The 17,088-nt window shown below is 36.4% G+C and overlaps 1 protein-coding gene across 2 annotated transcripts in view; it reads left to right on the forward strand.

Annotated features, from left to right (window-relative positions):
* Nucleotides 1-17,088, forward strand: part of LOC113052004 (A disintegrin and metalloproteinase with thrombospondin motifs 17-like) — a 99,323-nt gene that overhangs the window by 45,817 nt on the left and 36,418 nt on the right. For both annotated transcript variants that reach the window (XM_026216241.1, XM_026216242.1), the window contains exons 8-14: nucleotides 3,032-3,137; nucleotides 6,139-6,279; nucleotides 8,256-8,406; nucleotides 9,509-9,610; nucleotides 10,109-10,254; nucleotides 12,883-13,052; nucleotides 15,184-15,311. In XM_026216241.1, the coding sequence (XP_026072026.1) occupies nucleotides 3,032-3,137; nucleotides 6,139-6,279; nucleotides 8,256-8,406; nucleotides 9,509-9,610; nucleotides 10,109-10,254; nucleotides 12,883-13,052; nucleotides 15,184-15,311 (944 nt within the window). The remainder of the gene's footprint in view (nucleotides 1-3,031; nucleotides 3,138-6,138; nucleotides 6,280-8,255; nucleotides 8,407-9,508; nucleotides 9,611-10,108; nucleotides 10,255-12,882; nucleotides 13,053-15,183; nucleotides 15,312-17,088) is intronic.

Consider the following 17,088-nt stretch of genomic DNA (forward strand, 5'->3'; position numbering starts at 1 on the left):
GTTGATTTATGAGCTACAGTGGAACATCCAAATGTCTCTTTATTTTGTAATTGCAGGGTTTCTGTTTTATTGCCCTAGAACAATATTTATTGAACCACTGTGTGAAGTCCAGAAATAATTTCTACTTTAGTTTTTTTTTAATAAGATGTGTAACATGGTTGTATACCAGTGCCTTTTTTCTTTTTCTCTCAGGCCTGTTAAGTCACGCTGTTACTGCTGATAATTTACTGATAATTAATAGCTGTTACTGTTTATAGGCCACCTGATGCTTTTATTCACATTGGTTAAAGTAATAATGTACTTGTTTCAATCCCTACTGTAGTGAGCTGCCTATGTAGTAAACATTTTAAGCCATTGTATTTATGCTCCCAAAATGAAGTTGCATTAAAATGTTTTGTTTTTATTTTTTATTTACTGATTCAAAATGCTTTCTGTTGCTTTTACAGATAAAAAAAAAAATGCTTGGTCTATCAGAATGTTTTAATTATTTGTGTTTCTATAAAAATAATGAAAAGATGGAAATAATTAATTATTTGGGAATTGCTTTGAGAATTAAATACATTTATTAATTACTTTTGTTTCTAAACTATCCTGATTAAAAAAAACTATTAGTTGTTTTTATAAATAATAATTAGAAAAAAAAATAATTAGTTGTTTGTTGTTAATTACGTCAAATTTTTTTACGCATTTCACGCAGCGAGCGCCGCGACGAAAACACCGAAGAAGCTTAAGGTTTTACCCCAGTTACTCTCAAATACATTCATGCCAAGCTCAATAAACAGAGACGACTTTGGTAGTTGATAGTACGCTGGAGCTTCTTCCTGTTATAGCGTCCTGTGTTTCACACTGCCCATGCGCAGAACGCATACATGCAATGCAGCGAAAATTACAGCTGTTTGGGAAAGCATGCATTTTTACTTGGTTTTACTCGCACTTAAAACCTTCAGAACGTGAAAATATTGATCCTAAAGTATTGTGGCAGAGCAAATTAACACCTCCCAAAAACAAGAGTGCCCAGAGTGCTGCTTATGTGATGGTGGCGCATGTTTGTGTTTCTGAGTTCATTCTTTTGAGTTTCTCTATGCATAATTTCATAGATATGTGGCTATATTTAACCACTGGTTCACCTAAAACTCTTACACTATCTGTAGTAAAATGGAATGGTTTGATATAGTGCTCAGGTAAATTTGATCTAAGTAAATGTTAAACTTTTGAAATTCAGAAAAAAAGAACCACATATTGATGAATCAATACATGAAAATTATGTATCTGTGTCCTGCTATTTATCTTTTGGTATGCATTTCAGAAAAAAAAAATGGTTAGGATTCAGGTGTAATTGCAAATAGTGATTAATCCTGATTAATCCACTGAAAATTCTGATTAATTTGATTAAAAAATTTAATCATTTGACAGCCCTAATATATATATATATATAGACCTTGACTGGTCTCTCTACATACTGTAAGAGAAACATGAATGATGATTTGAGTTCAGTGAGATATTTTCAATAAACTGAATGCTGCACAGTACAGCACTAGCACTCAATGCAAAAACACAAAGCAATATCCAAAAACATCTGTCCAATGCATATACTGTATACAATGCAGATGAGAACTGTTACTGGGTTTCAGTTGAAGCCTGCTAAATATTGCATATTTTTATATATTCTTTATATAGTTCTCCTTAGCAATGCAGCATTGCAAATTGCATATACCAAAAATAAAAAAATGTGACCTGCCGTGTGCTCATACAATCAAACATGTTAATTTCCTCTTGTGCTATTCCATATACACCTACCACTGCTGGACCAAACTGCTCTCTTGTCATCCTTAACATAGTTTTGTGCTGTGTTTTTTGTTTACACAAGCATCTGGGCTGAAATTCATTCTCTGGTTATTGATTACACTTATGGCAGTCAGAGGCTAAGTGAGGTTGTCTGGGTTTCGTCCAGTGTCAGACACAAACCAGGTGCTTTCACAGGAACACTAGAAAGGTGATAGTCTGTGATGTGACAGATTTCATCACTAAGTTGAAGAGATTCTGACTCGGGGGCTTGTGTTTGCTGTCAGTTTTTGCAAGACAGTTGTGGTATTGTATAGATTTGTATAATTTCTGAAGACGTTCAGACCGTGGATCGTTTGTGCAAACTCCGTGTCATGTCAAGTGTTGTGGGTGGTTGCCAGGGAATTGCAGTTGCTACGGTGGTCTAATGTATTTTGCATGTTTATTATGGGGTTGATTATTATTATTATTTTTTTTTTACTTTTTTTTTTTTTTTTTTTACAGAAACATTAATCTGAATATTTATTTATTTTACTATAAATATGAATCAATGTAAAAATGTTTGGGACTAACATTATATAGTTGCTTTGAAAATTAATTAATTAATTTCAAAACTATCCTAGTAACAAAAATACGTTTATGATAATAATAATATTTATAAATTATGATAATGATCAAAATGTATACTGTATTATGCATAATATATATATGTATATGTGTGTGTGTATATATATATATATATATATATATATATATATATATATATATATATATATATATATATATATATATATATACTGTGTATTTAGAAGAGTGAAAGAGAGAGAGAGAGAGATATTTATAGAAATGTGTATATAGATCACAATTTAACAAAAATCAGCAAAATACACATAAAAAATAATGTTCAGTATTGAACAAAACCAAATGGTAAATATGAATGGCATATATCTGTGTACTTTATGGCACAGCTTTTTCCTCCAGGGAACTGTTCATTTCTTTATTGGATTATGTTGTTATTCCTCAGGACAGGCGGACGAATCAGATGACTGGAATTTGCATATAAACGCATCCAAAATTACAAACCTCTCAGTTATGAGGAGGCCAAAAGTAAGATAAAACTAACAGAGATTAGAAGCAACGACTGATCTCTATGAATGAGCTTCAGACATTAATCTGTCAGATCTGTGCTTCAGTTGTAGTTTCCCGTCTGTCCATTATCTTCTCGCTCTGTGTTTCGCTCTCTCCACAGGAATCGCTTATCTGGGCGGCACCTGTAGCTCCAAAAGGAAGTGTGTGCTGGCGGAGGACAACGGACTCAACCTGGCCTTCACCATCGCTCATGAGCTGGGCCACAAGTGAGTATAAACGCCACAGAAATCGGATTTAGAGACCCCTGTGATTGTCTGGTGCATCACAGTTTTGCTCTATCGTCAGCTCTGATAGAATGCAGTTAAATATGCCACTAGTGTCTGAGATGCTCTGTGGTACTTCAGTGGAGACACACTTGTTAATACGTGTAATGTTCTTTGTGTTTGGAATCCAAGAAACTTCAATAATGACCTTCAGAATGAATCACTGATTTGACCAAATCAAACCCCAGTATGCATAAAACTGACGCATTTATTATCTGTTTCAACTAATCTGTTTTGGTTGTTATCCAGTGTAGTAAAATTGAAGTTTGACTTCAGTCTGTTTCCAGCAAAATGCACAAGCAGTAAATTATTCAAAAAGTGACAGTAAACTTTATCATCGAAGATTCCTAAATAATAATAATAATAATGCAACAGGGTTTATACAAAAAATGATGCATAAATATGAACCTTTTAACATTTATAGAAATAAGAAATGTTTCTTGAGCAGCAAATCAGCATATTAGTATGATTTCTGAAGGATCATGTGACACTGAAGACTGAGTAATGATGCTGAAAATACAGCTTTGATCACAGGAATAAATTACATATTCAAATTATGTTATTTTAAATTGTAATAATATTTCTCAATATTACTGTTTTTACTGTGTTTATAAAAAATAATTGAGCATTAAAATGAAAGCGTATTTGAACTAGTAAGTCAGTCATAGGTTTGACATGACATGAGCGTGAGCAAATGATGACAGAATCTTTATTTCTGTGTGAACTATTCCTTTCAGATCGGTTTGTTCTTTTAAGGCCGCCGACATTTGCCAATTTGGTCAAACAAGTGGATAAATGCAATCCCAGCTAAGCTCACCAAAAGATCAAGCACCCAGCCAGATCTCCATCCATCATCAAACTCATCTTCAGACTTGTAAATATCTTGTTAGTAATCGAAATTGGTAATTTAAACCATGAATTGCTCTCCTGCTCTTTTAGAAACAGGTTACTTGTATACATCCCAGTACAGGTTTCTCTCGTTAAATGAATGATTGAGACACACTTCCATCCTCACAGTGTGCTTTGAAAAAACCTAGGGAAATACCTGAAAGAGAACAGGCTGGAAATGAACACGTATCATTCACATGAATTATAGGATTGAACCTGAACAAAATCACACTTCTCACAAGAGCTCCCCTTCATCTCCTTGCTAGTAATAGCATAAAGCCTTCTTTGATAGAACAATGATGGGCAGCCAACAACAAAATTTGTCTGGAAAAACAGATAAGCGCCAGTCTTCAGAGAAGTTATCACCACACTTGCTCCAGTATAGCATGGAGCAGGACGCCACGGGCCAAAGTCGGCTTTAATGCCCAACCCAGTAATGAGTTGACACAGATGAAGCCTGACTGGTGCCGATACCAATGCTGTAAAAACACAAATAAAGCAAGTATGTTACAGGTTAATGTGAGGGTCTAGGTCTTTAGAATAAAAGCTGTAGCAAGGTATGTCAAGGGAGTCGCTAGCATTGAATATTTCCATCAGCATGGCATTTCCAGTCTCTAATAAACACATGCAACAGCATCACACTTTCTGATGGATTGAGATTTCTCAGAGTAGCAGAGTTTCTCATCTTTCATCTGCTCACGACCTTTTGATTTGGTGCGCGGTCGTAACAGAGCCTAATGACTGTCTGAGAGTCTTGTTTTAGCGTCGCTCCATTCCTCTGGCTTTATCAAGTGTAGACGCTGATCATTTTCCAGTAATAACAGCTGAAGGAGCACGATTACGGCGCTCTAGGCGTAACGCTAATGCGGGCTTTGCCGCATGCATCGACTCATTGGAAATGAAAACATGCTCTTTATAGGAGAAGTGTGTCACGTCATATTTCAGTCTGCCCACAATGCCTCATTTATGTCATCATTGCTTATGTGATCATTAGTCAAAGCACCTTTCAGGGTAAAGTCAGATGAGTCTAGGTGAAAAATAAGAATATCTCAAAAGCAGTTTTTATAATTTATCATTTGTTTTTTGTTTTTTGTTTTTTTACTAGCAAACGCTGAGAGATTGTTCAGTATGTGTTTCCATCACAGTTTAATTAGCACATACATACATTTTTTATGCACATCTGAGAAAAGTTTGTGTTTTCATACATATCTTTTGCGTTTTTCATCATATGTAGAGTTAGGGAAGTGAAACAAACCACTAAGGATATTAACAATTGGCAAGTAGCTTTTACAGTTTTTGGACATGTATGATTTCTTGATTGTGGCTTATACAGTGTGCAATTATGTTTTCTAAGCAATATACATTTTTTGGACTTGGGTCTGTAAGAAACCATTTAGACCTACATAGCAACATGCATACAGCACCTTGCCAACCATAGTTTTTTTTTCTCTCTCTTAAAGAAATTTAACACAACAGACATTTGGCACCCTTATAAACCTCCCAAGATTGTTTTAGTGTGAGAGAGATTCTCATCTCAGTCCACTTATTAACCAAATAACCCCACTGACATTAAAAGCCACTCATCTATGTTAGAGCTGGAAAGAAAGTGACGATGAAACTGCTGTAGCGCTCACATTCTTCTCCGGGTTCGTTTAGGTCTCCGCAGCGACTCCTTGATTTCTGTTGTGTTCTTTGTGTGTGTCTTTCGACTTTTATTGCTTTGGTGTTTAGCTGAACACACTGCTCTCTTTATTAGTTCCTGTGCTCGCTGCCGCCGCTTCAGTCTTCACTTGTTGTTTTTAATTTGGGAAATGTAGGTCAGGGCTTTGGAGAAAGCACTGTTACGGCTCTCTCTGACTCTGTAGCTTTGGATTTCATGGGCACACTTGCTCTGTTTCGGTGTAATAATGTATTGTTATGCATTCAAGGGAAGCTTCGTAAACAGCGTGTTAATGATTATGTTTAACAAGCACAAGATGGTTTATTGTGCACTAGGTGAGACTCATAGTTTGTCAATCCCTGCTGTTTCTTATTAGTGTTGGTCTTGTCCTTTTAGCCTGGGCATGAGCCATGATGACGATCACGCCAGCTGCACGGGCCACTCTCACATCATGTCCGGGGAATGGGTCAAAGGTCGTAACCCCAGTGACCTCTCCTGGTCCAGCTGCAGTCGTGACGACCTGGAGAAGTTCCTCAGGTGAGATAAAATCCTTAAACTAGCCTCTGTTTTTAGGTATAATTAGTAAGTAAGGGTTAGTAGGTGTTATTGTCTGTTAGTTTTGTATCGCCAATATCGATACCTAGACATTGGGAAATATTTGTAATAAATTTATGGAAATATTTGTATTTACAAGATAGATAGAGAGGGAGAGAAAGAGTAAAATGTAATTTAACTCTCTCTCTCTGTCTCTCTCTCTCTCTCTCTCTCTTTCTCTCTATCTCTCTCTCTCTCTCTCGCTCTCTCTATATATATATAATTATAATGTTTTATATTTAATTATAGCAAATAAGATGCTGCATAAAATGCATATAATTTAACTACAAAGTGACATTTTCAGAAAAAATTACAATTAAAATAATGTCTGAAAATATTTTTTTATTAATAAATAATATTATTTGATATTAAGTTGACATAACTATATTAGTGATATATATATATATATATATATATATATATATATATATATGTTTGTGTGTGTGTGTGATTTAAATGTATTAATATTATTTTAATTTTTGGTTACATATATTAACGACATATATTATGATTAATTCGTTTAATTAATAAAATTCACTACAAATATTTGAAAATTCAGATTATGAATTCTGGCAATATGTATAATTGATTTTAAGCAAGCTATTACTAGTAACTACTAACATAACTAGCACAAACCAGACTAGATTCAGTCTCCCACATTACGTCTCTGGCAAATATCCTTGAGGCATTTGAATAGAGGAGAGTTCATTCTGGAGCCCCAGGTTTAATAGTGTCCGCTGCGGCCCTAAACAAAGAACCGTCTGGAGTCATCGATCCTCACGGATGTACTGCAGCCGATGACACAATAAAGCTGCAGGATTCACTGTCTGCTGTGCCCGCCGCGCTTCTCAGTATCAGTCTCAGTATCCAAACTCTGCTTTTGAGCTTCTGAGAGCATTTTAATGCCGGAGACAATCAGGCAGATTAGAGTTTTTTCCTGTAGAGTAAAGCTCCTCACTACGATAACACGACAGCCTGGCTCTGCTTCAAAACCTGGTGAGCTGCCCATGTAGGCGTCATACACTATCTGAAAGATGTTTTAAAAGGTAGGCACTAAATTAGTAAATCACATGCTTTCATCCATTTCTTTAGTTTTTTTTTAATATATATTATTTTATTCCCATTGATTACATTTTAGTTTTAGTTTAGTTTCATTTTATTATGTGACACAGTATGAGTATCAGGAATTAAAAAATCAAGTTTACACATTTAGTCTGTCATATTTTGTAGGTATTGCCAGTGTTCATTTTAATTAAATTCCCCTTGATTCAATTTACAATATATATATATATATATATATATATATATATATATTGTAAATTGAATTATTGTTTTATTATGCCATTGTAAATTGAATTATTTTTTTATTATGCCATAATATAAATCATAAATATAAATTAATAAATCAAGCTGTTCATTTAGTTTGTCATATTTTACAGGTGTTGTCAATCAAATTCCCTTTAATCAAATACACAATATTTGAATTTAATTTACATTTATTTTAATTGTATATAATTTCATTTTATTTTATTTTATATGTCACAATGTTTATTTTACTTTATTCATGTAAAATTACAATTTCCATTTAAATAAATGAATGAATTTACTTATGTATTTATGTCTACTCGTTTGTATGTTTGTTCATTTTGTTTTTACTCTCCTAAACACAGTTTTTTTTCACTCACACAGGCCATGCCTGCCTGCTTATTTCAGTATGAGCTGAGATATTAAATGCATACAGAGAGCAGACGTGCTTGAGAATCCTGAAGTGCATGCGCTCATTAGGCTTTAAAGCATCAAAGTCAACCGTTTCAAGATATTTCTCCTTTGCAGGTTTTCCAGAAATCTGCTTGCAATTCATCAAGTAGTGTTTGAAGATGTTATGTGCATCGTTTGTCTAACATTTGACTGTCTTTCAGATTGAAAGCAAGTTCCTGTTTGCTGCATACTGACCCACGTAACCGCCACCTCATCCGCCCGCCAGCCAAACTTCCCGGGATGCACTACAGCGCTGACGAACAGTGCCAGATCCTATTCGGCAGCAACGCTACTTTCTGCACTGATATGGAGGTGTGTGTGTGTCTTTCATCTGGGAATGCACTGATATCATACTGCTCTCATGCACTGCATGTTTCCATACCGTAAACGGACACAATGCAGCGTACGTAACACACAAATAAACACTGGCAACATGCAACTAAAACTTTTTGACCTGCTTATATATGTGACAGAATCCCAGTTGCTTTATTGTTGTCTTGGCCCTGAGCTCATTACCATATGTATCTAGTGAAAGTATAAAATTATCCAGGCTACATTTCTAGCAGGTGAATATCATAAAAGAGTATGTGCATTTAGTAATAAATCCTGTTTATCCACGGAAAGCCTAAGACCTCTGGATATTTCCGTCTGGAAGTTTCAGTTCATAAGTTGCCAATGTGGAAACATTAGAGCCGATGGCAGGTGCTGGCGTATCAGGTTTGATCTGATCAGTTTCCAGTCAGTTCATGCTTTCCTGAGCGTGTAATCATCAGCTGTAACGGTTCAGATCATCGCTGGAAACTTCCACTCGCTGCCTGTCATAACTGAATACCATCTACACATTGTGCAGTGCTACAGCAGATACCTAGACGTGTAGATTCACATAAAACGTGTGAAGAAGACAAAGTGTTAATAAGTCAATTTAATGTCTGTCCTGCCACCTTTGAAATGTTTCTCTCTGTGAGATTGGAAAATATGAAAATACTGACCATCTCAAGAACTGTTGGATAATTAACTCTCTTTGTTTGAGGTAAATGAAATAGCTTAATTTAATTTAATTTAATTTAATTTAATTTAATTTAATTTAATTTAATTTAATTTAATTTAATTTAATTTAATTTTATTTTATTTTATTTTATTTTATTTTATTTTATTTTATTTTATTTTATTTTAATTAAATTGTATTATTATTACTATTTATTTATTTTTGCCATTGAGATATTAAAGAGATTTAATTTGTGCTTTTTCTTAACCGTGGGATAATTCTGTATAGTGTGTGTTTTATTACTCCGGTAATGCAGGTTTGGGTCCTAGATACTGTTTTCTAACAATGAAATCAAGTAAGAATGGAACAAAAATGATCAAAGTGTTTTCATATTGTCTGCATGAATGTAAACTGTGTGTGTTGTTTCAGCACCTGATGTGTGCTGGTCTCTGGTGTTTGGTGGAAGGAGACACTTCATGTAAAACCAAACTAGATCCACCGCTGGACGGCACTGAATGTGGAGCCGACAAGGTCACCAGCTTATCTTTAATATAATAAAGGAAATTGTACGTAATCTAATGTAAGAAAGAAGACTTCAAACTAATGATGTTCACTACTGTTCAAACACTACTGTTGATGTTCACTTCTGTACTGCTTTCTTAAATACCTTTAACTTTGCATCACATAAATAAAATTTTTAAATATATTCAAATAGAAAACACTTATTTTAAATTGTAATAATATTTAATAGTATAACTGATTTGACTGTGTGCTATATCAAATAAATGCATCCTTGGTGAGCAGAAGAGACTTGGATCAAGTTGGATTCTCAACTTGAATTTCTTAAAACATAAAAAACATCATTGCAACATTTTAATAAATGATGGTAACGTTTGGCAACATGTTCTGTAATATTTGTGAAGTGTCAGTCTAGCAGCACTGCCTGTGATCATCTTCATGTGAAGGAAATGAAACCTGTGGTTTGTCTTCATTTAGCCGGATTAACCTGAATGTGTGTGTCCTTCTCAGTGGTGCAGGGCTGGTGAGTGTGTCAGTAAGACGCCCATCCCGCAGCATGTCGATGGAGACTGGAGTCCGTGGAGCACGTGGAGCATGTGCAGCCGGTCGTGTGGCACAGGAGCATGCTTCAGACAGAGGAAATGCGACAACCCCCCGTAAGACTTTACATCTTTCATTTCCTCCCTGTCTAGGAGACTACTAGACTACTAGTCATTCAGAAAAGTAGTCAGAGTTTACCTGATATAAACGACTCATCACTCTGCATCCAGTTTTTTTACACCCACGGATTTAAGTGCCTGTTGTGGTTTATTATACAAACTATCTAGTTGTGCATCTAATATTGTGAACAAACCAGCTGTGGTCCAGAGATGATCTGACTCGATGAAAACGCAGTCACCATCCAAACCCACAATGCACCACAATAATCCAGTTTGTGTTTTGGCAGGAACAAGCTTTCCTCTCACTCTCCTCCTCCTTCATCTAATGATGCCGTTTCTCTCCGAGTGTCATTTCTCAATGCCCTGACATCCCACCAGAGAGCTTGTTTAATAGTTTTTTTAAAACATGATGTAATAATTCAAAGCTCTTCGGTTTGTTTCCGACGCAGAACAGCATGCAATTTGTGAACGGTGGTCTAAGATGTGCAGTTTTTGTTTTGGGCGCTCGTAATGTCTCGTACCACGTTTGCGAGGTAATCGCTCTTTTGAATGCAGCTCCGCTGTGGATCGTTAAAACACTTCGAGCTGCATCAAGCTAACCGAAGCGCAAAAAGGAAGAAAAATAAGGCTGACAAACAAGTCATGTTCTGTTATTAAGATTAATAGTGGAGAAGGGGTAAGATTTGCTAGGTAAGTTCAGGTTTTAGGATTTGCATTCAGTGTGAGACTAATGAGCTAATCTAGTCAGCATGAAGTCTTATTCTGAATGATTCATAAGATAATTTCAAAGAAAAAATTCCATCAAAATATTACATTTCTGCTGACATCATTTTGGGTATGCTGGCTATTCGATTATGTTAATCAATAGCAAAATAGCTGTTTTGGCATTATTTTAGCAAACTTGCGTTCAAGTCTGGGATCGTTCTGGCATGTAACACCACTTTTTATGTTCTAATCAATTCCTGATGGATACAGTCATGTCCCTCTCTACGTTTCTTAACTCTAAAGGGCTCATCGGATGCTATGTGCACTTAACAAGTTGTTTAAACTGAAATGTGTGTTGACAGTTTGTTTCAAACATTCTAATGATAAAAATCCACAAAAAGGTTTTTTTTAAAATGTCGTTAAATGAATACTACTTTCTCACATCGAGCCAATCTCAGATGCCTGTGTTTGTGACGTCACACAGACAGGCCCCTCCCACGATAGTTTGATTGACTGTAGCGGAGCGGTTGTAGGATGTAATAATGAACATAGCAGTCGTCATTTACTCCTGATATTTGAACCGCTGAAGATGCAGTGGATTACGTTTGTTTCTAAAGGGAATTTGCCTCTAAACTACATAAATGCATCTATGTTCATGCAAATCATTCATGATCCAGCTTCACCAACAGAAGCTCTGCAAATTATGAATCTCTGCAAATTGCCTTTCCTAATAATGCGCTAATTAGCAAGTTTCACGATGAATGTGGCTGAAGTAAACAGTCCCTCAGAGAGTCGCTCAGCAGAGAGGGGCGGGGTCAGCAGAGCTCATTAACATTTAAAGGAAAATGCTACAAAACGGCGTGTTCTGAAAAAAGCTGTTTTTGACAGGGTAAAAAAGTTGTTTTTTTACACTACCATTGAGAAATTTTAACCAATCAGTGTTAACTGACTTTTCATTAAGACCCTAAATAATCATATCAACTTGTGGAAAATGGGCATCCGATGACCCCTTTAAATAGATGTTTCAGTCAGAGATGCATGACATTAGAGAAGTAATGGGTTGAGAACAGTATTTTTCTTTGACTTTAAACAGCCTTAAAAGTTCACATAAAACAGAAGTAGATTTAAGTTTACACTACCATTCAAAAGTTTGGGAATTATTATTATTATTTTTTTTAAAGAAATCAATACTCACTTTTATTCAGTAAAATGCATTTAATTAATCAAAAGTGACATGAAATAAATTTATAATGTTACAAAAGATTTCTATTTTAAATAAATGCTGTTCATTTTAGTCATCAACAGTTGCAGCACAGCTGTTTTCAGCATTAGAATGATTTCTGATGGATCATGTGACACTGAAATACACAGGAATAAATGACATTTTACAATATATTCAAATAGAAAACAATAAATATCGCCTTGGTGAAAATAAGAGACTTGCCAACCTCAGGCCTTTGAGAAGTTGTATAAATGGTCTGTTCGTTGAGTGGCTGGGGTGTAAATAAAAAAAATAAATAAATGAAATAAACCCTAATGAGATATATCAGTACAGTTCTGCCTGGTAAACTCTGTAATACATTCAAATGAGGGAAATGAGACAGTTTGGAGAGACTCTCACAGCAGACGAGACAGATTGAATGATGGAACATGATGGAGCCTGTGAGAATGTGAGGAGACTTGTTACTGAACAGGTTTTTGACTGTCGTCATGTCAGCTGTCATCTTTTGAGCAAGTGAAACATGTTCTAATGAAGGTTTATGAGGCCTCTATCCCCTCCCTCCTCCTCACGTCTCTTCTTCTCAATCCTTGGCTGACTGCTAGGATACTGATCTTCATGTTTCATCTTCAGGTTCTGATTCCCGTTTAGGTCGAAGAGCAGTATGTATAACTGTATTTCTTGTGGTTGTGGTTCTCCAGGCCCGGTCCTGGAGGGAAGTACTGTCAGAAGGCCAGCGTGGAGCACAAAGTGTGTGAAGGGAAGCCGTGCTCCAAGGGTCTGCCTACGTTTAGAGACCAGCAGTGTCAGTCTCATGACCGGCAGCCCAGTAAGAAGAAAAGCCAGATGTGGACAGCTGTGATCGACGATGGTGAGACTAAAAATACACCCCGGTTTACTGAATGAAAGCCAATATTTGTTTCATTCATATTTTGCCATGCTGATTCCAGAAATAGTGCCTGTTTTGTTCAAGCATGTTACACTATCACACAAAATATAATGCATTGTGTAGCTTTTCTTGCTTTTGACAACCATTTGTAAAAATGCCGCAGACATTATTCCTGTCTTCCTCTGAGACAGTCTGTTTCTGCTTCTATCTGTCCATCTGTCCATCCATCCATCCGTTCATCCATCCATCCATCCATCCATCCATCATCCATCGATCCGTCTGTTTATCTGTCTGTCTATACATCCATCCATCCATCCATCCGTCCATCCATCTTTCCATCCATCGATCCATCCGTTTATCCATCTGTCTGTCTGTCCATCTATCCATCCATCCATCGATCCATCCATCCATCTTTCCATCCATTGATCCATCTGTTTATCCATCTGTCTGTGTCCGTCTAGCCATCTATCCATCCAGCCATCCATCTTTTCCACCCATCGATCCGTCCATCTATCCGTCTGTCTGTCTTTTTGTCTGTCTGTCCATCTGTCTCTCTCTGTCTACTTATTTATTTGCATACAAATATATATATATATATATATATATATATATATATATATATATATATATATATATATATATATATATACAGGGTGCGATTTTTGAAAAAAAAAACAGAGGGGGGGATGTTTTGAAACATTTTAATTCATAAAAATAAATCATGAACTATATGACGTCATGCGCTAATTAGCATATTTATGACGTAAGTGCGTTGTATTGTATTGCCTCCCTATGCTCACATACTGCAATTTAATTTCGCTATTTAATTTAATTCTCAATAAAAATGTTTTTATTACAATATTTTAATGTTTCCGTTGTCTGTCATATTACAATGACTGAAACGCGGTCCATTAAGACTAACCAGCTCTTAAACATTAATCTGGACTAATGAAATCAAATACACATAGGATAAAGTCAGTGGTTGTGCTGTGACTGATGTTGGCTATACTTGTTTGTGAACTAGAGTTAGAAGCAACAGATATCTTTTTTTTTTTACTGAAAGTGCTGCACCTCTCTGCGCTCGCTGTACACAGCAGATACAGAGAGAGAGACTCGCGCTGGGAAAGAGAGAGACCTCTCGCTCATGCGGCAGCACCAGAGAGTCTCAGAGACTAAATAACGGTTGCCCAAGAAGTCGCTAGATTTGTCGCTAGTCGCTTTTTTGGAAAAAATGTGCTAAATCTAGCGACAAAGTCTCCAAGTTAGCAACTCCACTCCCCAGCGAACCCAGCTTCAACCATCTCGCAAGTGTTGATAGGCTATTACTCGTGAGGTGTAACCAATCAGAGAGCACCATGGGTGGGACATTGGGCAAGTCTGCAGAGTGGTGAATACAGAGAGGCTGCGCGCCTACCAAAGTAGCCTTTTTTAAAATAAGATTGACTTTAATCAAACCACGGATCCGTGATAAGTTTTGTGATCCGTCTCGCCAATAGTGAAGTAGCACTGATCACTTTTGGGCGGGGGGGGGGTGGGGGGATAAATTTATCCCCACCGTGGATAAAAATAATTAAGCAGAGACAGGGATACATTGACCAGAAAGGGTGAAATCCCACGCATGTGTGTGTGTGTATATATATATATATATATATTTACAATGAGAAACACTTATTTTCTGCAATTAGATGGAAACAAAATAACCATAAAACCTGAGCAAACATCCGCCTGTGCACCTGAAAGGCTTCACTCGGTGAAGAAAGCTGCAGCACTCAAAAGCACTCTCTCTGTTTAACCTCACAATGGCACAAACACAGGCTCTCCAAACTCTGCTCACTCGAGAGTCTCTTACAGACGTTCACTCTGTCAGTGAACCTTCATCTTCTGCAGACTAAAGGAGCACAAAGCTGCTCTTAAATCACAACACGTCACTCAGAAACAGGCTTGTGATCTTCTTAAGTAGACTCCTCAGAAAAAAATGTGCCATGTAACACCGTGACTGCACTTCGTGTGTTCTAACTGAAAGTACAGATACTTTTGCCTATTTCAGCCTCAAAGCTCAATTGGATCCGCTAAAATGGAAACATAAAAAATTGTGTGTGCTTTTATCTCCCAGAAAAGCCATGCGCTCTATATTGTTCAGCGGCTGGCAGTGATGCACCGGTATTAGTGGCAGAACGTGTGCTGGACGGAACGCCATGTGGACCTTATGAGAGCGACCTGTGTGTGAGCGGAAAATGTCAGGTGTGTATTTTCAAACACATTACTGTTCAAAAGTTTGGGGTCAGTAAGTTTCTGTTTCCTATTGTAATATTTTTTCAAGTTTAATTTATTCCTGTGATCAAAAGCTGTATTTTCAGCATCATTCCTCCAGTCTTCAGTGTCACATGATCCTTCTGAAATCATTCTAATATGCTGATTTTCTATACAAGAAAAAAAAAATCTAAAATCCTTTTCAAACTATTAAGCATAAGTTCAAATCTTAGCCCAATACAAACATGAATAAGACCACATTTCTATAGTAATACCATGTTGAAATATATTCTTTAACCCAAATATCAAATACTATCCAGAGCATTTACATGTAACTGATTGATGTATATTATATATATATATATATAAAAAACATAAATTACCATAGACATAGTATATTTTATAGTCTTATGAAGTCATACGATAGCTTTGTGTGAGGAAGAGACTGAAATTAAAATTGCATTTTAATGTTTTGGTGAAGTATTTATTTAAACATGAAGTAAAATAATGACTGTTTCTTGTCCAGTTTTCTAAAAATCCCCCATTTTGTCATATACGGTCATATATCCCTTTTTATATGTATTCTTCTTCCAAACTCACGTCTTTGGTTGAGCCAGAAATCGACAAACAAATCAAATCGTCCTACAAATATCATACTGATTGCAAGTTGCCTCTGAAATGAAACTGGAATATGAGAAGACTGATATGACAGGTTTTAGCATAAAAATGACACAGTTGTTGCATTTAATGAAGATTAAGGTTAAAAACCTGCCTGATCGATTGAATAAAGATGAGTGTGAGATCATATTGCACCAGTTCATTTTCTGCAGTGATTTACAGTAAGACATTGCATAAGAGTATTTGATTGATTTAGATGCTATGTGATTGTAGAAGCGTGTTGTCAAAGAGGAAGACTGATGAAAGAGTGCTAGGAAAGCCAACGAGACACACACACACACACACACACACACACACACACACACGGTGCGACGGTTACTGTACGTGAGTGAAGGGATTCATCAGCTCTGAACACTGACTACATTCCTTCATTCTGTAATATAAACATGCTCCACCTGGGCTGCCCCACAGGAAGTGAGCAGATTCAGGGTCAGATCCTGTCCTAGTTTGTCCTGACCACAATCCCAGCATCGCTGTTTTGGAGTTAGCGCTCATATTCAAAGTCTCAATGCAGCTCTTGTGTCAGAAAACATCCAGAGGGAGTGAACAGATGCTCAGCGCCAGGATCCTTCAGTGAAAATATGATTTCTGTGACCTTTTCCTGTTTATTTATTCCATTCTGCTTTTACTTTTAAGCGAGATCCTAGAAGGAAATCACTAACAGAGATTACCTGGATTTAATCAGGTGTGACAATAGGGAGGACATCATTTGCAACCAGGATCCAAATCAAGAAGATTTTTTCAGCGTCATTAGCATCATTCCTAATTTTCCTGTTTGTCAAATGTTTGTTAGTGTTTTTCAGGAACACATGCTCATTGTTTTTCTGGTGAATACTGATTTAAATGGCAACCTCAGGTTATCAAAGATGTAGATGAGTTTGTTTCTTCATCAGATTTGGAGAAATGTAGCATTGCATCACTTGCTCACGAGTGGATCCTCCGCAGTGAATGGGTGCCGTCAGAATGAGAGTCCAAACAGCTGATAAAAACATCACAATAATGATGTAATCCACAACCGTCAGTTAAAGTCTTGTGAAGTGAAAAGCTGCATTAGGAATGAATCCATCATTGAGATGTTTTTAACTTCAAA

The sequence above is a fragment of the Carassius auratus genome, chromosome 32 (genome assembly GCF_003368295.1).
Source record: "Carassius auratus strain Wakin chromosome 32, ASM336829v1, whole genome shotgun sequence".
NCBI classification, from domain to species: domain Eukaryota; kingdom Metazoa; phylum Chordata; class Actinopteri; order Cypriniformes; family Cyprinidae; genus Carassius; species Carassius auratus.